Source organism: Mesoplodon densirostris, chromosome 9, assembly GCF_025265405.1.
Source record: "Mesoplodon densirostris isolate mMesDen1 chromosome 9, mMesDen1 primary haplotype, whole genome shotgun sequence".
NCBI lineage: Eukaryota > Metazoa > Chordata > Mammalia > Artiodactyla > Ziphiidae > Mesoplodon > Mesoplodon densirostris.
The window spans coordinates 71,347,460-71,370,672 of record NC_082669.1 but is presented as its reverse complement, the minus strand read 5'-3'; the positions used below and the strand labels follow the sequence as shown (position 1 = coordinate 71,370,672).

Below are 23,213 nucleotides of genomic sequence, written 5' to 3'. Positions count from 1 at the left end.
AGAGTTTAGATTCTTTCTAGAATTTCAGAATTCTTGATATAAAATTTTATAATATTCCCACCCATATGTTTTGGAAATAGTTTTAAAGTCTACATGAAAATTTAATTAATAGTTTCATTGTATACATCATATCAGTGAATCCCAAATACTTCTAGTTGTTTTTAGAAATTTATAGTTAACTCTTTCAAAGGTATATTTCACAAATTCAGAGACAGTCTTAATTACTTGTAATGGGTGTATATACACATTAAACTTGTCATGTGTAAACATTTGGTGTTTGTGAATGCCCTAGGTGACATTTGTTTAGATATTTTTCTGAGCATGTATAAATCCCAAATCCCTGGGATGCCCAGGATCATCACTGAAGAGCTGGAATGTGGATCTGGTTTGTCTTTCCCAGAATTCTCACTGCTCCTAACCCTATCATCTTGTTTGTCCTTTGAGTGTCCTTATGTTTGGCCTGGTCTATCTTTCACTTGTTTCTGGACTTGCTAGTTAATGGCTCTCTACCTAATGGCTATGTGCTGTAAGAGAACTCCAAAAACTGAGGAGCTATACCAGGTATCCAGAAATAAATGAGCCTAGTATTAAAATTACTAAAAGCAGCCCACCCATGATTTTTTAAATTAATTGTGTTTATTGCAATGGAACATAGAGTGAGGTAAGCATTTTATTGATTTCAGGCTACTCGGGTGATGTGGACACCACCTCTCCGGGAAAGTTTTTCATATCCATTTCTTGTACTTCAGATGTACATCTTAACTGTGATTCTCAGGTAATTTTTATTTATAAAATGAAACTAGCTAAATTGTAAGTTTCTCAAAATTACTTCAACCTATCGTTATAATTACTAAATTTAGACTCTTTTAAAAATTACTTCAAAAATAAATTGTGTGTCCAGTTTAAAAAAAAATCTAAAATTGCTATGTAAAAAATCACTTTCCACTTAAGAGTCTAGGCTACAGGTTTTACATAACTATGTTATGTTTTAATAAACCAATATGTATGTGTTCATATATATTTGGTAAAGATGCAAAGGTTTTTGAGAAAGTATTACTTTTTTCCCTCATTGCTTATGTACTCTGACTCATTGTTGTCCATCCTGTGGTTTTGATGAAGCATGAAAAAAAAAGTGTTCTATGCACAAGTGAATTTGGGAAATGCTAGGTTGGATAGATAAGGAGTATCTATATTCATATGTTTACAAATATATCTGAACTACAGATGTTTCTAGAAACTCAACCAAAGTTTCATCTCAGCTGTTTTTCCTGGACACATTTTTTGGTTGGGATTAATTTTATAAGCATTTCAGAAATTTTAAAAGTCTGGGGAACAACAAAAACATAAATAGTAGAATACTATAAATAACTTTACAATAGAGATAAGTTCATAGAATGTTCATGAGATCTCTTATTGAGATAGTGATCACTGTCCTCTCCAAACTCCCAGAGAAACTCATAGTTCACTTACTAGTACCCATCAGATTTTGCCTATATTAAGATCATTTGTGTACATGTCTTTCTTTCTTAAAACTGTAAATTTGTTAATAAAGCATACATACACAAATGTCTAAACATACACTTAATGTATTAAAATGCCACTGGAAACAGAGACCATGCCACATTTATCTCTTTAACCATGGAGCACTTAGCACACTGCCATGTAGACATTTAAGGCCCTTATATGTTAGCTTAAAGAAGGTAAATAAAGGCATACTGGCATGACTACTAACCTCTAGAAAGGTGCAGACTACCTTGTGGTTTGTTAACCTACATGAAAGTTTATTTTTGGATTGAATATGGATTTGGGAATCTGATCCTTATCCGAATTTCTGTATCTTTGCTCTAAACCTTATCTTCTCTCAAAGATTATGGTAGAGGAAGTTGCCTATTTATCCCCACTCATTCCCAGTTAAATTTCTAGAAAGGTGGTTTATTTTCCATTTTTATTTTTTGAAGTGATATTAGTCTAACCAATCAGATTTCATGGAATTAAATATGTTAATTAGAACATTTAGAATTGTATCCTTGAGTGCATGTGTTATACTCCATACCTTAGCCAAAAGTAATTTTTATTTTATAAATATAACTGAATACTTAGTGAATATATTTTGTGATAATATTAAACAATATGATCATTAAAAATTTTGCTTTTGAAAATGTATATACCATAGTACAAGAATTTATGGAAATCCAATACAACCTTTATAAAAAGAAGAGTTACAGTTTTATAATTTACACAAAATGTGTGCATTTCTTTTTTTCATATTCTAAAAGGTACTAAAATCTATGTGGTAAAAGGTATTGGTTACTGATAAATCTCATGATTGCAGAATGGAGGGTTTAAACTTCAATATGCATTAGTTTAACTGTATTCCAGAATTATTTCTTTAAAGTCATTGTTTAAAATCTCTTTAAGTTTTTCTCATAGTCGTTAGCTTTTTATTTCACCAGCACTTATACTTTTCTTCATTGTTTCTTGAAACGTAAAAGTGGTGGTATATGAAAGTTATTGCTGCTCATGTAGTATAAATATCTCGAGGTATGCAAGGTCAGTTCAGATTCTGTTTTCTGACATTCTTGCTGGAGTATTAAATTTCTAATGTCATGCATAGTTAAAGAAAAAAATTTTTAGTTGAATATAGTTGATTTACAATATTTTATTAGTTTCAAGTATACAGAATAGTGATTCATTGTTTTTACAGATTATATACTCCATTAAAAATTTACAAAATAATGACTCAAATTCCCTGTGCTATATGTTTAAGATACCTACTGATAAACTAGATACAATACTTTATTTAAAGCTCTAATTTTGTTTTATTATAAGCATTTTTATAACCCAAATATTTTAAGTTCTTCTTAATGAGCTTTTAAAAGTCAACTATATTTTGTTGTCTAACATCAAAGGTAAGGGGATCAATAGATTTTAGCATTTTGCACCTAGTCATTCAGTTTAATGATAGGCTACTTTTATAGTAAAACTTACTGGTGTCAATTCTCTCCATTAAGGACGTCGAACAATAGTAAAAAGCATTTTATTGCACTCTGCCTTTCCAATGTTGCTTTTACGCTTCCCTGGCAATTTGCTCAGTTTATACTTTTTACACAGGTAAGATGATTTTAAACTAATTTAAGTTGAATGCAAGATGTGCTTGGTTGTTTCCATAGGAAAAAAATTTTTTTATTGAAGTATAGTTGATTACAATATTGTGCTAATTTCTGCTGTACAGCAAAGTGACTCAGTTATACACATATATACATTCTTTTTTTATATTCTTTTTCATTATGGAGAAATTTTAAATGTGATTATATTTGTGCCCTAATAGATTTTCAAAATATGGAATAATTATAAAGTTTATATATGTGTGTGATTTTTTTAATCATATAAATCTACCTTCTGTTAATGTGTTGGTTAGTTAAACAGATATTAAACCTGCAAAAGACTTTTTCCTCTTATTTTAATCCATAATTTTTCCTGTTGGTATTTGAGATGATCTCTGTAAACCTGCCTGTAGATTTTCCTTTTGTCTGAGGAATCATTTTAGGTGCCAAGCTGCACAACATGGTAAGGGCCACTTCGATTCTTCATGGTAGGGGATTTCTGCTTCTAATCCAGCTAAATGTTAGCTGTTCTGTCTGAAGAGCAGAATCTTCCTGGACACCATTTCTCAGAGCTTTAATCATGGTATTATTCAGTGAATTGAGGCCATACCCTGTTTCTTCAAACAACTAAGTAACTAATGGCAAGAAACTGAGCTGGGGAAGCAGAGAGTAAAAGGTCAATTTTACGAAATTTCCTACTATGATTTTTTGTTAGAACTCCTTTCCACCTAACTAACAAACACTGATAATATGTAATGATGTTCTTTATTGGCAGTGAGAAATTCTGCCAAGAATCCTTGTGCTGCCAGTTGTCTACAAAGAATGAAGTTATAACCACAACTTAATTGATGCTGCATGTTTAAAGCATGTTAAGAGTATTCCCTCTGCCTTACTTCCTTATATTTGGTCTTAAAACTAACACAGAATTTCTGTGGTTTTCATTAGTTGCATATGCCAACATAGTAGAATAGATGTCTAATGTGCATCATTTTCTGGCAAGGAAATGTATTAATTTAGCTCCTTGGGTAATTTTAATATTGCCTTAATGATTTTCTATCCATTCAAAAGATACACTAGACTTTTAGTTGTTGTTTCTTTTTTTTTGAGATGTAATTAACATTTTGTAAGTTTAAGATATACAATGTATTGATACATTATTATATTACAATATGATTATCCCCTGATTAACACCATAGTGTTAGTTAACACCTCTATCAAGTCACATAATTATTATTTCATTCTTGTGGTGAGAACGTTTAAGATCTAGTTTCTTAGCAACTTTGAATTATATGATACAGTATTGACTATAATAACTATGCTATGCATTAGATCTCCAGAACTTATTCATCTTCTAGTTGCAAGTTTGTATACTTTGTCCAACATCTCTCTAATTCCCCCACCCCCAAGCCCCTGTTAATCACCATTCTACTCTCTGTTTTTAAAAGTTTGGCTTTTTTAGATTCCACATACAAGTGAAATAATAAAGTATTTGTCTTTGTCTGACTTATCTCACTTAGCATAATGCCTTCAAGGTCCATCTGTGTTGTCACAAATGGCAGGAGATATATATATATGTAACACATCTTCTTTATCCATTCATCTGTTGGCAGACACTTAGGTTGTTTCCATACCTTGGCTATTGTGCATAATGCTGCAGTAAACATAGATGTGTAGATATCTCTTCAATATTCTGTCTTCATTTCCTTTGGGATATGTACCCAGAAGTGGGATTGCTGGATCATATGGTAGTGGTATTTTAAATTTTTTGAGAAACCTCCATAGTGTTTTTCATAGTGGCTCCACCAATTTATTTACATTCCCAGTAACAGTGCACAAGGGTTCCCTTTCCTCCACATCCTCACCAACATTTGTTTTCTTTTGTCTTCTTGATGATAACCTTTCTAATAAGTATGGAGGGATATCTTACTGTGGATTTGATTTTATTTCCCTGATGATTAGTGATGTTGGGTGTCTTTTTATGTACCTGTTGGCCATTTGGATGTATTCTTTTGAAAAATATTTGTTGTTCCTCTACCCATTTTTTAATCAGTTTTTTTCCTTATTGAGTTGTATGAGTTCTTTATACATTTTGGATATTAATATTTCACCTAATATATGATCTGCAAATATTTTTTCCCATTGCATAGGTTGCCTTTTCATTTTGTTGATTGTTTCCTATGCTGTGCAGAAGCTTTTTATCAATAGTTTGATGTAGTTTCACTTGTTGATTTTTGCTTTTGTTGCTTTTGCTTTTGGTGTTACAATCCAAAAAATCATTGCCAAGATGAAGGTCAAGGAGCTTATTCCCTAAGTTTTCTTCTAGGGGTTTTATGGCATCAGGTCTCATATTTAAGTTTTTAATCCATTTTAAGTTAATTTTTGTGAGTGTTGTAAGATAGAAGTACAATTTCATGTAAATATCCAGTTTTCCTGACATCATTTATTGAAGACATTATTTTTCCCCCTAAGTATTCTTGGCTTCCTTGTCAAATATTAATTGACAGTATATGCATGGGTTTACTTATGGTCACTCAATCTGTTCCATTGCTGTGTATATTAGTCTTTATTCCTGTACCATACTGTTTTGATTACTGTAGTTGATAGAGTAATGGGGATTTCTTATATGTTACAGTCCTTTTTTTTTTTTTTTTTGCTGCTTTTAGGATTCTCCCTGTCTTTGATTTTTGAGTTTCATTATAGTGTGTCTTAGGGAAGGTATTTTTCAATTACAATAATGGGGTGATTTATTAGCTTTGTGAACTTGCATGTCCAAATCTCTTCATAGGTTTGGAAGTTCTCAGCTATTATTTCTTTAAATAAACTTTCTGTCCCTCCTCCCTCTCTTTTCATAGAACTCCAGTGATTCTCTTATTAGATCATTTGATATTTTCATATAAATCACATAGACTTTCTTCACTCTTTTTCATTCTTTTTTCTTCGTTCTCCTCTGACAGCGTATTTCAAAGTTCCTATCTAACTCACTGTTCTATCTTCTGTTTGGTCTATTCTGATATTGATACTCTATTGCCGTTTTCATTTCATTCATTGAATTCTTCAGTTTCAGAATTTGTTTTGTTCTTTTAATCATTTTTATCTCTTTGTTAATCTTCTCATGTTGTTCATGTATTGTTATCCTGATTTCATTGAATTGTGTTTCTGTGTTTTCTTGTATCTCATCGAGTTTCCACAAAACAGCTATTCTGAATTCTTTATCAGGTAAATTGTAGAATTCTGTCAGAGTTTGGTTATTGGAGGACTATTGAGATTTTTTGGTGATGTCATGTTTCCTTGATTCTTCATGTTCCTTGAAGTTTTGTGTTGCAGTTTTTGCATTTCAGGTTGCCATCAGGTGGGATATATTCTTCATTCATCCTGCTTATATCTGGGGTTTTCTCTGACCTTATATGCATACAACTGCTTCATGCTTCTTGCTCCCTCTGTGGCAGAATTATTAAGGTTGTATGTCTTTTCTAGACAGGCCCACAGACCCTGGCCTCTTTTTCACATGAGCTCCTTATCTAGTAGAACTCACTCTTACTGCCACACTAAGGAACATGAAAAAGGAGCCAGCTGCAGAGTCGGGAGAGGTGTGAGTTTAACACTCAGGAGGTGTCAAGAGTGCCTGCAGGCCAAGTGGAGGGATCCTTGGGTGGTTTTCTTAGCAGCTGGTAGGCAGGTTTCCTGCCAGAGTCCTGAGCACAAGCAGAAGGAACTGCATCCTTTTAATGCCCTCTGATATTCTTATTTGCCTCTTTCTCAATCTCCTACCTGCCCCAGTCAAGGAGGTCGCACTGCAGAGCTCTGAGTGCTGTGGGAAAGAAATTGTTTTTTCCAGCAATGTCCTGCATAGCTGGGGATGCCAGGCACACACTCATCATTCTCCCTTTCCCCCATAGGAGAGGTTGCCACTGGCTAGTTCAGGCTCTCACTGTTCCACCTTGGGGATAAGGTGGTGTTGGCAAAGTTCCTCTTACTCTCTCTAGTGCGTCCAAACTCATATATATTTTTGCTCCAATGAAGTGCTTGAGCCTCTCCTCAGGAAGACTGGATTCTACAGGGCTCTCTTGTCTGTGGGTGTCTGCCCAAGTCAGCAGTATCCAGATTTTCTTCAACCATAGCTGAGAAGAGCTGGGATTAGTTCACTGGCTCCTGCTTATTCCACAGCTTGTGCTGAGGTCTTTCTGCCTATTACCAGATACATAGGTGGGCCAGACTCCTTCCGGGACCCTTGGCATATGGTGCTGGATGCCACAACTTCCACAGGGGCACTTTTGTTCATGGATGGATGCCAAATTTTAGTTGTTAAAAGGCGGAGGCAGAAAAGCAGGACACCTTATGCTGCCATGATGCTGACGTAACTCCCAGCTTTTAGTTTTCTGAATTATAAAGTTTTGTTTGCTTGTGTTTTTGTTTTTTCATACTAACGTGAAGATAATTCAATGTTATTTTTCTGGGAGTGTTCTAAGGCTTTTATTCTTGATTATATTTTTCACAGATTAAAGTTAAGATTAGTTCATGTCTCTTGCACATATTGTCTGAGAAATGGGGCTGAAGGACTCAAGGATTGGCTATATTTTAAAGGAAAAAAATTACAAGCAACAGTTGTAGAAACCTAGAATATTTGGAGTGAGAAGACCTTAGAGCATTATCGTTCTTAAGAAACTGAGAAATTGTGACTGACTTATTCAGTAACTGGATTTTAATTTATAATATGCTCTATTTTCTTATATTTTATTAGAGAATTCCCATTCATGTAGGAGAGATTGTTATGACCAAGGACAGTAAAAGGGATAGTTGCAGGAAGGAGGTTATAAAATCAGAAGTGATAGAGATGCAGATTATTTCCGGAAGAGATAGTATCAATATATCTATACAAAACTGGTTGTCAATTTCATATTCTTTCTTTATATAACTGATTCTTTGCTTGGGATATGTATAAAGCCATATCTCTTTTAATATTTAAATTAATGTGACTCCATGACCTCCTCCTGCTTATAAGAAGATTATTTTCTTCCCACCCTGGAGTTTCTCTTCCAACGATAAGCCCATCGGCCATTTATTTGAGCCAAATATCAGGACTAGATGTTTTTGCCTCACTGTTGAAGCCAGAAATGAGACTACTTGTATCTGGAGGATTCAGAAGTCTGGGTACACAGTCAAAGCCACCACACTGCTGTTTAGCAAAACTTACCCCTTCTGCATGGAATTTAACCCTCAGTTAACCTTCTAGCTCTCTTCCCTTAGAAACCTGCTACTGTTGTGTGACCATGACGTTACTAGGCACGTTGCTTGGTGATTGCCTAATTGCATCCGAGAGGAAGAAATTGTAAGTGAGCTAAGTTCTTCCTGAGGGGGATGCCTTGACTTTGAGCTTCCTTAAGTGAAGTGACTCTCTTAAGTGTCATTTCCCTTGCAGAAGTTTCCATGGGTTATGGATCTTCTAAGCCAGAGTGTCTTCTCCATTTATGTGATGTGCATCTTCTTTCTTTGCTCCTGAGCTGTCACCTGGGATGAGGCTACCATGAAGACTTTTTTGAGAGCTCCCACTGAAGAGAAATATCTGAATCTGCCCTGCTGACAAGTCCTGTTTCCTGTCCTGCAGCTTTCTGAATGAACCAGAGGCCAAGTGTGAACTTAAAACCCCCTGGTTAGCATTGATGTCAAGAACTCAAATTCACCTTCTTGAAGATAGAAAACTCCTAACAGCCATAGATGCCAAGTGCTTCACACTAAAATTGGCCTGGACTCCGTGCTTTTACTTATGAGTGGCACCATTTTCTTTCTTGTAAATGTCTCATAGCACTCCTGCAGTGCTGAGATAGCTGAGTTGAGTCATAAGGAATTTCAGCATCAGCTAAATGCTGTCTGTAGAACTAGGCTTCTCCTAAAAAAGACTGCAGTTCTGGTGTACAGTTCTTGTGAGTGAGCTCACAAGTTCAGAATTCTATCATCTACACAATGTGTTTGTTTTTCAAGTTCCTTGGGGTTCTGTCTTGCTAAATTAGGATTATGTTAGTTTTTTGGAGATGTTCAAGTATTGATGAGTCTCAGAAAGGTTTTCCCACAGGAGACTCATAGCTCCTTGTGAAACTTTTTTCCAGTTCCTTTGTCTTTACTGAACATCAAATTTCACACACCAAAGGGCCAAGAAAGGACAGTTTTTTGGCAAGTCAAATAAACCTTTTGTTCAAGAAGAGTCTTTGATCTACAAAACTAAAAGGTCACCAAAATGGTTTTTTCCAAGGGGAGTTGATGTTTCTTCTGGATGTAGAAGCAGCTACTCTTACTATAAATGTCAGCTTCTCTTTCTGAAAGCTTTGTCTGACCTTGCATCTTGCTGTTAAACTCAGTCTACAGGTTGATTTCTTTCTGTTAGTTTGACAATGTTTATTGTGGCCACAGTGGTTAAAATATAGTTTATTCTATATGTGTAAACTAACAGGGAATCAAGAATTAGCTTACAGAAGGGTTTTATAGTTTCATTCCTTATACACGGTTTTATTTAAAATTTATTTTAAATACCTGTACTCATTTCTGATTTCAGGAACAAAATTGGTCCAAGCATTTGAACAGATTAAAAACTCTTTATTGTTTCATGGAAACAGAATTTGCTCTATCCTCAGAACTACTTATCTTGAGAAGTATGATGAAAGGAGGCAAGAATAGAAGTCAGTTTTCTACATTTTCACAACAGAATGTTGACTCTGCTGCTTGTATCTCAATGAGAGCGCTTTCTTTTCAACCAGCAGTTCAAATAGCAACAGTCCAGCTATTAAGCACAATTTTCTCCTGTGAAGTTTTTTTTTTTTTTTTCTTTAGCCGAAGTGTAAATGTGATTTTTAAGAAGGAGGGTCTAGATCTGCATATCCTAACAGTATTGGTCTATGGTAGGAGGGAAAGGGAGACTAACATATACCAGACTTCAGTATTATAGTTTATTTCATTTAATCCTCAAGGAGTCCAGGCACATGGGTATTATTAATTTACGATTACAGATGAAGACACTGAGGCTCAGAGATTAAGTTAAAATCAAGTTGGCCTACTTCAGAGCACCAACACTTTCCAATTTATTTTTGTTGCATCTCTAGGGTCTTTCAACTCTTTTCTGTTGAAGGCCACACACTTGGCTGTGTTGTCTTATTTCCTTACTAAAATGCCTTCAGTTTTCGTGAAGCATTAATAAAAGAAATATGCATTTAAAGACTACTTCTATACCTTTTGTAAAACCATAATTAATTGAGTCTATTGTATTACCTAATTGCTTTTCTACATAAGAATCTGTATGATACATTTTTCATAGTTAGTGTCAAGATTAATTTTCTTCACAAAGTAAATTTATGATCCTTTTTTTTTTTTTTTTGGTACGCGGGCCTCTCACTGCTGTGGCCTCTCCCGTCACGGAGCACAGGCTCCGGACACACAGGCTCAGCGGTCATGGCTCACAGGCCCAGCCGCTCCTCAGCATGTGGGATCTTCCCGGACCGGGGCACGAACCCGTGTCCCCTGTGTCGGCAGGCAGACTCTCAACCACTGTGCCACCAGGGAAGCCCTATGAACTTCCTTTTAACAACTGTATAGTTATTTTATTAAATGAGCTGGACACACTTTCTCACAGTGTCTCTTAAAACCTATATTTTAGACTTGTCCCCATCCCCAATTTTATATACATACTGTATTTCTTTCCTTTTCAGTTTGACAATAAGTGTGATTGCAGTAAATAAAAACTTTTAAGATCTTTAAAATATTGTGTCTTCTGATCAAAGAACATGATATATATCTACTTATTTAGTTCTTAATTTCTATCAATAATGTTAATACAGATTTTTAGAGATCTTACAGATCTTTCATTAGATTTGTTCCCAGGTATTTTCTATTTTTGTTACATTTTAAAAATTGATTATATTTGTTAGATATGGGATTCTACGTATGTTAAGCAAAGTTAATTATATTATTCTAATCTTTTAGATTTCTACTATTTTTGTTTGCTTTCAGTTACTTAGAGGATGAAAGAAAGTCTTCCATTATAACAGTGATTTGTCTGTATCTACTTTTAGCTGTGTAAATTCTTGCTTTAAACATTTTGATGCAACATCATTATGTGCACAGTTGTTATATAGTCCTTTTATTTTTATGTAATGAGCCTTAAAAAATTTTTAAGTGTATTTGTGTGTATGTGTGTGGTAAGAACACTGAACATGAGATACACCCTCTTAATAGATTTTTAAGTGTACAGTGTAGGTATTGTTATCTATAGACCATGTTGTATAATAGATCTCTAGAAGTTATTGATCTTGAATAACTGAAATCTTATGTGTGTTGATTAGCGACTTCCCATTTCCTCTTCCCCTCAGCCCTTGGCAATCACTGTTCTATTATCTATTTCTGTGAGTTTGACTATTCTAAATACCTCTGATAAATGGAACCATGCAGTATTTGTCCTTCTGTGACTGGCTTAATTTACTCAGCATAATATTCTCATCCATATTGTTGCATTTTATAGGATTTCCTTCTCTTTTAAGGCTGATACTATTCTGTTGTATGTGTATAACACATTTTAAAATCCATTCAACCGTTGATGGTCATTTAGGCTATTTCCATATCTCGGATATTGTCAATAGGGCTGCAGTGCACATGAGAGTGCTAATATCTCTTCAAGATCCTGTTTTCAATTCCTTTGGATAAATACTTAGAAGTGGAAATGCTGGATCATATGCTATTTCTATTTTTAATTTTTGAGGAACCTCCGTACTGTTTTCCTTAGCAGCTGCATAATTTTGCATTCCCATTAACAATGTGAAAGGATTCCCTTTTTTTCACATCCTCGCTAATACTTGTCATTTGTTTTTTTGAAAATAGCCATCCTAACAGGTGTAAGTTAATATATCATTATGGTTTTGATTTGCGTTTCACTGATGATTAATGATATTGAGTGTTTTTTCATATATCTGTTGGCCATTTGTATATCTTCTTAGGATAGCTGTGCAATTTGCCCATTTTTTAATTGTTATTAGTTTTTTTGCTAGAGTAATATGAGTTCATTATATATTTTGGATATAACCCCTTATTAGTTTTTTTGCTAGAGTAATATGAGTTCGTTATATATTTTGGATATAACCCCTTATTGGATATATGGGGTATTTTCTCCCATTCCATAGGTTGCTGTTTACCCTTTCGGTGTTTCCTTTGCTATGCAGAAGCTTTTTACTTTGATGTAATCTCACTTGTCTTATATCTGATGAGAGATTAATATCATCAAAATAAGAGATAACAAGTGTTGGTGAGGATGTGGAGGAAAGGGAACCCTTGTACACTGTTGGTGGGAATGTAAATTGGTACAGCCACTATCGAAAACAGTATGGAGGCTCCTCAAAAAATTTAAAATTGAACTACCATATGATCTAGTAATCCAACTTCTGGGTATATATCCAAAGGAAATGAAAACAGAATATTGAAGAGATTATCTGCTGTTCTATGTTTATTGCAGCATTATTCATAATAGCCAAGGTATGGAAATAACCTAAGTGTCTGTCAACAGATGAATGGATAAAGAAGATGCGCTACATATATATACAATGGAGTATTACTCAGCCATGAGAAAAAGGAAATCCTGCCATAGGACATAGATGGACCTTGAGGGCATTATGCTAAGTGACATAAGTCAGACAGAGAAAGACAAATACTGTATTATATCATGGGATATAATATTAATATCATGTATTAGTATTTAGTTTGGAATCTAAAAAAAACAAACTTATAGAAACAGAGAGTTGAATGGTGGCTACCAGGGCCTGAAGGGTGTGGGAAGTAGGAAGATATTGGACAAAGGGTACAAACTTTCAACTAGAAGATGAATAGGTTCTGGCGATCTATCACATAGCATAATAATTGTAGTTAACTTTATTGTTTTATATACTTGAACATTGGTAAGAAAGTAGATCTTAAATGTTCTCACCACAAAAATGAAATGAGAATTTCATGACGTGATGAAGGTGTTAGCTAACACTGCAGTGGTAATAATACTGTAATATATAAGTGTATCAAATCAGCAGGTTGTACACCTTAAACTTACACAATGTTTTAAGTCAAGTATATCTCAATAAAGCTGAAAAAAATAACAGAGGGATCCTTGGTAGAGACTCTAAGCTTAATAAAAGGGACAAATTTCTTAAATCCAGTAAAGTTCTGATTATCCATTAGCTGGAATTTTAGTTGGAACCACTTTATGCCTTCCCCATCCATTTGGGGGGAGGAGGTAGGTAGTAAGGTATTTACACTGGGAGAAGAAAAAAATGAAAGGAAGTTTGAGAGTAAGATATTAGCACCAAACTCCCAAATTCTGGGTAGTTGATCTATAGAATATACTTACAACAATTTATGCATTCTTTGACTCTGAGATTCTATGATCTTGCCTGAGCTTACTTTATGAGGCACTTGATAATGTGTTGAAACGAAGTTTGCAGAGATATTTGTGTCCTTGCCTTTTTTTCCACACCACCAGCAAATAAGTTTCTTTAGGGTGGAGATAGCATTGGCCCTCTAGTATCCATTGAATGGATTTGAGTTTATAGCATCGTTTCTAAGAAAACTATACTTTAAGCTCCAAGCAATTAAGTTATAAACAAAGTTCTGGGAAACTATATTCGGGTAAATTGGTTATTACTTGAAAGTATTACCATCTTCAACTGGCACCTCTTGAAATAAAAATCTCTTTGGAATTCTTGAATGAATTATCCATTGTTGTTTTACTTATACAACAAATTCATAATCTGGTTACCAGTAAATGTTAAATTGTATGAGACTTTTCAAAGCCCCAAAGAAAAGAATTACTGGGCCCAGTCATAATTATTATTGTGAATGCAGCCCTCTAAAATAAATGTTAATACTGTAACTCACAGTAGAGCTGTACAATTTTTAATGAAATAAAGTACAACCAAAATAAAATGTCATATAGTTAGAATCATAGGTTGTGTCACATTTTCAAACTGACTTCTTTCACTTAGCCATATGTATTTTAGGTTCCTCCATGTCTTTTCATGACTTGATAGCTCATTTCTTTTTATTGATGAGTAATATTCCATTGTCCATTGTCTGAATGTACCACAGTTTGTTTATCCATTCAACTCTTGAAGGACATCATGGCTGCTTCCAGTCTTTGGTGATTCCCTAAACATTCATGTGAAGGTTTTGAGTGGGCATAAGATTTCAGCTCAATTGGGTAAATACCCAGGAGTGTGATTGTTGGATTGTATGTTAAGACTATGTTTAGTTTTGTAAGAAATTGCCGATTTTGTCAGGTTTTTGGATTTCAGCCATTCTATTAAGTGTGTAGCAGTATCTCCTTGTTCTAATTTACAGTTCCTAATGTAGTATTGGGTTTAGCATCTTTACATGTGCTTATTTGCCCTCTGTAGATCTTCTTTGTTTAGGTTATTTGTTCACATCTTTTGACCTTTTTTTTTTTTTTTGCGGTACTTGGGCCTCTCACTGTTGTGGCCTCTCCTGTTGCGGAGCACAAGCTCCAGACGCGCAGGCTCAGTGGCCATGGCTCACGGGCCCAGCCGCTCCGCGGCATGTGGGATCCTCCCAGACCGGGGCACGAACCCATGTCCCCTGCATCGGCAGGCGGACTCTCAACCATTGCGCCACCAGGGAAGCCCTTTTTGACCATTTTTAAATTGGGTTATTTGTTTTCTTATTTATGAGTTTTAAGAGTTCTTAGTACATTTTACATACCAAACCTTTATCAGATGTGGGTTATGCAAAGATTTTCTCACAGTCCCTGGTTTGTCTTTAGTTTTCTTAATAGTGTCTTTTGTGGAGCTGGGGTTTTTAATTTTAAGGAAGTTCAGTTTATCAGTTTTTTTCTTTCATGGATCATGCTTTTGATGTCATAGCTAAATCTCATCCTCAAATAAGATCACCTTGATTTTCTCCTATATTATATTTTAGAAGTTTTTTAGCCTGTGTTCTACATTTAGCTCTAACATACACTTGAGTCAGTTTTTTGAAAGGTGTAAGGTCTAGGTCTAGATTTATTTTTTTTAATGCGTGCGTGTCCAAGTCTTCCAGCGCTATTTGTTGAAAAGACTGTCATTTCTCCATTTTGCGCCGTTGTCAAAGCTCAGTTGCCTATAATTGTGTGGATCTGTTTCTAGACCCTCTATTTTATTCCTTTGAGCAATTTGTCTGTTTTTTCTCCAGTACCATGCTGTCTTGATTACTGCAGCTTTGTAGTAAGTCTTAAAGTCAGTTAGTTTCAGACCCTTTTTAAGAGTTTTCTCTTTGCCTTTGGTTATAAGCAGTTTTTACTATGACATGCCTATGTGTGGTTGGGTTTTGTTTGTTTTAATTTATCCCTTGCTGGGGGCTACTAATACTTTATGAATCAGTGCTTGATTCTTTTTCTATAGATTTTGGGGACTTCTCAGGTATAATGTCTTTAAGTATAGATTTTACTTAATTCCCTCAGCCCTTTCTGAGATGTAAAGTATGACCTTTATACTATATGCTCTACATCTCTTATGTTCTTTCATATGTTGTTCATCCCTTTGTCATTTTATACTTTCTTCTGACCTATCTTCCAATTTATCACTTCTTTGTTTGGCTATGTTCAACCTGCTTAAACCCATTTTTGACTTCTTATTATTGATTATTGTAATATTTAGTTGTATATTTTTAATTTGGTTCTTTTTTTTATGGCTTTCAGTACCCTCCTGGAATTTTCAATCTTATCTGTTATTTCCGTGCATATGCCAAACATAAAGTCTATGTCTGATGATGCCAGACATGTTTTTGCATGGTTTGTGAGCTAAGAGTAGTTTTTACATTTTATAGTATTGTTTTAAAAATGTAGAAGAAGAAGAATATACAATGGAGACTGTACGTGGCCTACAAGTCTTAACATTTATTATCTGGCTTTTTACATAAAAAGTTTGCTGACCCCTGAACTAGATTGAGATTCTTCATAGATCTGTTTCTGTTGTCTTAGTGATAATGTCTTATCTCCTCCTATATCTGATTAGTTTTGATGTGGTATTAGACATTGTACATGAACAATAGTACAGTTAATTTGAGACTAAGATATTAACTTCTTCCAGAGAAAATTAAATTTGTTTCCAGCAGGCAAATACAGGGACTAACAATCTTTAATCTCCCTCATGCAATCAGAGAATGAGATAATTCAAAGGCTTCAGTATTTTGGAGTGCTGCTTTGATTTCTGGTTCTCTCTTATAGTATAACCCTTTGAAGTCCCAAACCAAAGCTTGGGGACTTAGCAGAGATCTCATTCTTGGGGTTACCTGACTGCTAAGTGTGTGGAAATCTCTCAACTGCCTCTCAGCTGGCAGGCATCTGCTTCTGTTAGCATTGGCAGAAGAAGAAAAGTGACCCAAAATGTCATGCTTATCTCTGTAGATTTCCACCTTTTCTCTGGTCTTAGCTTTCTAATTCTTTTTTTTGCTGTATTAGTAAGCTGTGGCTTTCATACAGGTACTTTTATTATTTTTTCAAGCTATTCTAGTTCTCAGTGAGAAGGTTGGTTCACATTACTTTGACAATCATTATTGGAAATATAACTCTCCTCTTATATTTACTTTGCTTATGAATAGTGAAATGCTTTTCTACATTTTTTCACTTCTGCTTTTTTTATATTTTTATTTCAGATAGCCTCATTATTTCCCATGTATGTTGTGGGGTACATTGAGCCAAAAAAATTTCAGAAGATCATCTATATGAACATGGTGACAATTTTTTGAATATCTTTATTGGAGTATAATTGCTTTACAATGTTTTATTAGTTTCTGCTGTACACCTGGTAACATTTTAAATATTTATAAGTCATATATTAAAATAAGATCTCAGGGTTTATAAAATAGAACTGACTGTTTTATATACCTCCTCTCAAGTAGTATTTAATACATATGATGTTGATAATATTTAGAAGGATAACTGAATGCCATATTATAACAACTATACTTTCAACTAGACTGTAGATGTTTTGTATTCTCTGAATCTTTAAAAAATTTTTTTATTATTATTATTGTCACTACTTTTGTAATTGCCTTTTCTCCCTGAGACCTGAGATTTTTAACACTTTGCATGAATATGACACTCTGTGAAATTTATGTTTTTGCATTATTGTTTTTTTATATTAGTTTCCAAACACATATCCCTTAAGAAAATAAAAAGTAAAAATCTTTTAGGTAAGAACATAAAATAAAGCTTCCTTAGTGAGAGAAATCCTCAAGTAGTTCAACAAAAATCAGATTAGAAAACTAATAGTTATAAGTAAGTCTTTCTTGTTATATCCCTCCATTATTGAGTTAATAGAATCAATAAGATTTTTCCCGTTTTCTTTGTACCAAGTTGAAAACAGGGGGAAAAAATTAAATTCTGCTATATAGTATTTATGGTGTTGAAAATACTTGGAACCTATCAGTGTGTTGAAATTCTGTTATCACTTGGTCAGGATCTATTTATTATTCTTTTTTATGCAAATAAAGTTTGTATTGGAAATGACTGTATCCCTGTAGACAAAGTATGCATTATGCTATCTATCTAATAACTATAAAATGTATTCATTTTCTTCAATTTTCAGGTTTCAGTTCTCCTTTGTTTTGTGTTGATGTTTGGAAATCCAATGTATTTATCTTCTTATTATTCTTCGTCTCTATTGATGACATTGGTAAGTGTTTGTTAAGCTTGTGAAGTTTTTTTTAACCTGTCAAATAGCAAGTTTACCCATTTAATATAGGTTAAGGAGAATAAATAAGGTCCTTTCTGGATTACTGCTCACATGAAAAATTTTTCCCAGATAATGCTTTTTGTTTATCTCATCCTTGAAAAATAATATAAGCAAAGTTTACCTTTTTAAGGCAATGCCCAAGTAAATTTTTTTTAAATAATAAAGTAATAAGACTTACTTTTTAAAATATGCCATAATTTATGATAAAAATTAGTTATTTCCTTCTAAGTCACTTCAGTAGACTAAATACTTACTGCAGTGACACTGCCATTGCCCAAAATGTTTTTGGAACTCCTATGAATTGCCTTCACAGACTATGGCACATTCTTTTGAATGTCCTCAGTGGTGGCAAATCTTTGTATTTTAAGGGTGGATTTGATTTTTGGAAATGACCAAAGTCTTGTGAATAAGGTGGGTGATTGGGCTGGGTAATACAGATCTTGATCAAAATATAGTGTGACAACAAAGTTATAAGACCTATTTTCTTGAACCCATAAGGAAATAATCTCTAAAGATAGTTTATAAAGAGGAGTTCCAAACTGTTTTGAGCAGTGGCAACATAATTATAATAAGGGTGTAGTTTCTTCGCGTGACTTACTTTCATGGAATAACACTCATTTAGAGTTGTATTTGGAATGGTGGTTCAGTAAATCAGTTTTATTACCTTATAGTCACACTTCTGATATTCATAAGCCAGAACCTGGAATGTTCTCCACTGGAATGTTCCTAGAATGTTCTCTTTCCACAATGACCAGAAATGATAACTTACTACAGAAATACCAAAATATAGCACTTTTCCATGTATGGTGCATTGATTGAATCTTTTGAGATTTAGGTTTTTAACATTTTTCTCCCCATACCTTTTTTTTTTTTTTGCCTCCCAGTAAGTAATTTCTCCTCTTTCTCTCTCCCAAAAGACATAGGCCCTTTCTTTTCAACATTTTGTCAAACTTTTTCAGTATTACAAAGTAGATGACTTGTAATAATAGTGTGTTCATCAACCTCTTTCTATGAAAACATTTTTTATTTTAAAATATAGCACAGATGTAGAAAACCTCATAAAACCAATGTTTTATGTACTTAGTTCTGACTAGTACTGATAAGTACTGATTAATGGACTGTTACTTGCAAACACCCTTAAACTACCATCAAGTCAAAACCAGAACTTTTCTAACCATTCTAGAAGCCTTCCATGTAACCTGCCTCAATCATAACTCCCTTGAGCTGCTCTAAAACTGTAGTGACTATCTTGACTATGGTGATCACTCCAGGCTTTTTCTTTATAGTTTCATCACTTAAGTTTCTATTATTATCTATAGGTTTCCAATACGTCTCCCTGTTTTTTTCCCTGGGATATTTTTTTTTACCTGGGTCACTGAACATGTGAAGGGTTCTGTGGTCTAGATTTTGCTCCCAAATTCTCATGGTGCCACTTTACATCTTCTTTTATCTTCTGTATTTATATTAATACTTGGGTCTAAAACCTGGATGTGTTCAGATTTAACTCCTTTGGCAAGTATATAGTATTGTTCTTCAGTCAGGAGGCACATATTATCTGGTGCCTCTCTTTTTATGATCAGCGCTTAGTACCAGATCCATTAATTCAGTAGGGATTGCAAAATGGTGATATTCCAATCCCTCCTTTACAGTTCACAGTTTATATAGGAAAAGTAAAGTACATTTCTAAATGGGGGGGGAGTTGGGAGGAAGTAGAAAAATATTTGAAGAAATAATGACCAGTAATTTTCCAAATTTGATGAAAATTATAATCTCAGAGATGAAGAGTATCAGTGAATCTCAAATACAAAAAACATAGAGCTAGAGTAAGCATATTGTCAAATTGTTCAAGATCAGCAATAAAGAGAAAATCTTGGGAGTAGCAATAGAATTAAGACATGTTAAATACAGAAGAACAAAGAGTAAGGATGTCAGCAGATTTTTCATAAGAAAAAAGTGCAAGCAACAAAACAGTCAAGAAGCATCTTTAAAATATTTAAAAATACTATCTATAATTCTATATCCAGCAAACATGTCTTTCAAAAATGCAGGCAAGGGCCTCCCTGGTGGCGCAAGTGGTTGAGAGTCCGCCTGCCGATGCAGGGGATACGGGTTCGTGCCCCGGTCTGGGAGGATCCCATATGCCACGGAGCGGCTGGGCCCGTGAGCCATGGCCGCTGAGCCTGCGCGTCCGGAGCCTGCGCGTCCGGAGCCTGTGCTCCGCGACGGGGGAGGCCACAACAGTGAGAGGCCCGCATACCGCAAAAGGAAAAAAAAAAAAAAAAAATGCAGGCAAAATAAAGACTTTATGACCTTTATGTTAAAGGAGGTCCTTCAGATGAAAGGAATATAATATTAGATCTCACTCTGGCTCAAACAAATGAAGGGCCCTGGAAATGGTAGCTAAAGGCTTTCCTACCATCTGTGACAGAATGGATAGACCTTGAGGGCATAATTATGTGACATAAGTCAGACAGAGAAAGACAAATACTATCTTTTCATTTGTGTCTTCTTTAATTTCTTTCAGCAATGTATTCAGTGTGTAAGTCTTTCACCTCTTTGGTTATGTTTATTCTTAATATTTTATTCTTTTTGAGACTATTGTAAGTGGGATTGTTTTCTTAATTTCCTTTTTAGATAGTTCATTGTTAGTGTATAGAAATGCAACATAGTTTCTTTGTTGAGTTTGTATCCTGCTACTTTGCAGAACTTGTTTATTCTAACAGTTTATGTGTGTGTGTGTGTGTATGTAGAATCTTTAATGTTTTCTCCATCTAAGATCATGCCATCTGTGAACAGAGAATTTTACATTTTCCTTCTCAATTTTTCTGGTTTACCCATTTAGTTGTTTTTTATTTTTTATTTTTTGCACTAATAAATATTACATGTATATTTTATTATACCCCCTCCTACTTACATGAAAGGTAGCATACTATAGTCTTTTGCATTTTGATTTATCAACCTATTCTGGGTATCACTTAGCAACCTTTCCTAGATATCACTCCATATCAGTTCACGGAGATCTTCATTCTTTCTTGTAATTTCATAGTAACTATTCCCTTCTGCATATTCCATAGATAATTCAACCATTCTCCTAAGTCTGGGCATTTTGTTTATTTCTTTTTTTTTTTTTTTTGCGGTATGCAGCCTTCTCACTGCTGTGGCCTCTCCCGTTGCGGAGCCCAGACTCCGGACGCGCAGGCCCAGCGGCCATGGCTCACGGGCCCAGCTGCTCCGCAGCATGTGGGATCTTCCTGGACCGGGGCATGAACCTGTGTCCCCTGCATCGACAGGCGCACTCTCAACCACTGCGCCACCAGGGAAGTCCTGTTTATTTCTTATATTTTGCATTTACAAACAATTTTGCCTGTATAATCTGGTACATTTATATTTTCCTATTGTTGGAACTTCAGGAATCCTGGCTCATCTTGGGCCAATTAGATGATGCAAAATTCTCCTCCAAGTCTTAGTAATACACAGGCCTAAGATTTGTTTCTCATTGGAACTTTTTGTTTTTCCAACACAAACTTGGGAATAAACAAATACCTTACCAACTTGTAGAGATAGTAGGAGGAGTATTCCTAGTCCTGCATGTCTCTGTCAGTTCAAGCTGCTATAACAAAAATACCAGAATGGGTGGCTTACACGGAAATCTGTTTCTTACAGTTCTAGATGCTGGGAAGTCCGAGATCAAGGTGTCAGCTGATTTAGTTCTTGATGAGGGCTCTCTTCTTGATTTGCAGACAGATATCTTCATTGTATCCTCCCATGATGGAGAGAGGGATCATCTCATGTCTGTTCTTAGCAAGGCACTAATCCCATTTATGAGGTTCCCACCCTCATGATCTAATTACCTCACAAAGGTTCCACCTCTAAATATGTCACATTGGAGCTTAGGGTTTCAACACAGGATCAGTGGAGGGACGTAAACATTCAGTTGATAGCACCAAGGATATAGTTTTTGAGGACCCCAGCTGTATGCATGAGTCTTAATTCCAGTTTCTTACCTTTCATAGTCCCAAGTCTTCTTCTGCTGCCCTCCCTTTTAATACAAGCCCATAGTTGTAACCCTGTTCTACAGACCTCCTTAAAAACTGCCAACTCCTTAAAAACTCTCCTAATTAATGTTTTACTTTTTTAAAATCACCTTCTTTTCTCTGGCACCTGGAAAGTTCCTTTCCTTTCTTATAAATTCAGTTAGATATATATTTTTTTAAACATTTAAAAATATTTGGGAGTTTGGAGAGGAAGGATTTTCATGTTAATTTAGACCACTAATTTTGCTGGATAACCTACATGTATGCTTGCATGGACATACCTTTCACACACTATCTATCTCCTCAGAGGAATTGCCCTGCATAAAACATCCCAAGTAACTCAGTAAGGAATTAACTTGATTCTAGGGTCAACTTTCTGGTACACAAAGCATTTGGCTTTCACCCCAAGGAAATTTTCCATGTCCAAATTCAGAAAAATCAACAATTAAGAAGGAAAATGGCTGGTGATAGCCAAGATGGAAGGGGGTGGCTGTGTAATTTTTGAAATGTGTAATTTTTGAAATGTAATTTTAAAAAAGTTAATTTAATTGTGTTATTTTATGTCATATGCATTTTAGGTGATAATTCTAAGAAGAAATAAAATTCAAAGATTGGGTGCATCTAAACTCTGCTTTTGGGTAAGGTTCAGCATTTTTAACACAATTTCTTCAAATCCTTTTTTATTTCTATAAACTGAATACAGATAATATGCTTTAAAAATGAATGATTTATAGTTAGTAAATATTATAAATAGCTACTTACATAAGGTGGGAAACACTCCTTAGCAATATCTACAAGTCATTTTCAAGAAGTTAGTTCAGGGGCTTCCCTGGTGGCGCAGTGGTTAAGAGTCCGCCTGCCGATGCAGGGTACATGGGTTCGTGCCCCAGTCCGGGAAGATCCCACATGCTGCGGAGCGGCTGGGCCCATGAGTCATGGCTGCTGAGCCTGTGCGTCCGGAGCCTGTGCTCTGCAAAAGGAGAGGCCACAACAGTGAGAGGCCTGCATACCACAAAAAAAAAAAAAAAAGAAGAAGTTAGTTCATTTATTTCAGCACTACCCTCAGGCCTTTCTTCTTTACTTTTCCTTCTGCTATACCCTACTACCTTGCTTTTAATTTTTTTTCTATTAGCTTTGAGTTTCTTTCTTTAGATTTACTAACCTTCTCTTCAAAATAACTCAGTCTGTAGTTCTGTCCCCACTTTCCCTTTTTCTCTTCTCTACACTTATCCATCATCTATCTTTCCTTTGGCTTCAAACTTTAGACTCTTATTATTTTTGTCCTTTTATCATTTTCCCTACAGTCTCCCAGTTCCTTTTTATTTCATCTC

General features: G+C 34.9%; 1 protein-coding gene across 1 annotated transcript in view; it reads left to right on the top strand.

Annotated features, from left to right (window-relative positions):
* The window catches only part of DPY19L2 (dpy-19 like 2), an 87,968-nt gene that overhangs the window by 25,247 nt on the left and 39,508 nt on the right, over positions 1-23,213 (top strand). The window contains exons 8-12 of the mRNA XM_060108199.1: positions 684-775; positions 3,012-3,111; positions 16,767-16,844; positions 17,702-17,788; positions 22,461-22,520. Of these exons, the coding sequence (XP_059964182.1) occupies positions 684-775; positions 3,012-3,111; positions 16,767-16,844; positions 17,702-17,788; positions 22,461-22,520 (417 nt within the window). The remainder of the gene's footprint in view (positions 1-683; positions 776-3,011; positions 3,112-16,766; positions 16,845-17,701; positions 17,789-22,460; positions 22,521-23,213) is intronic.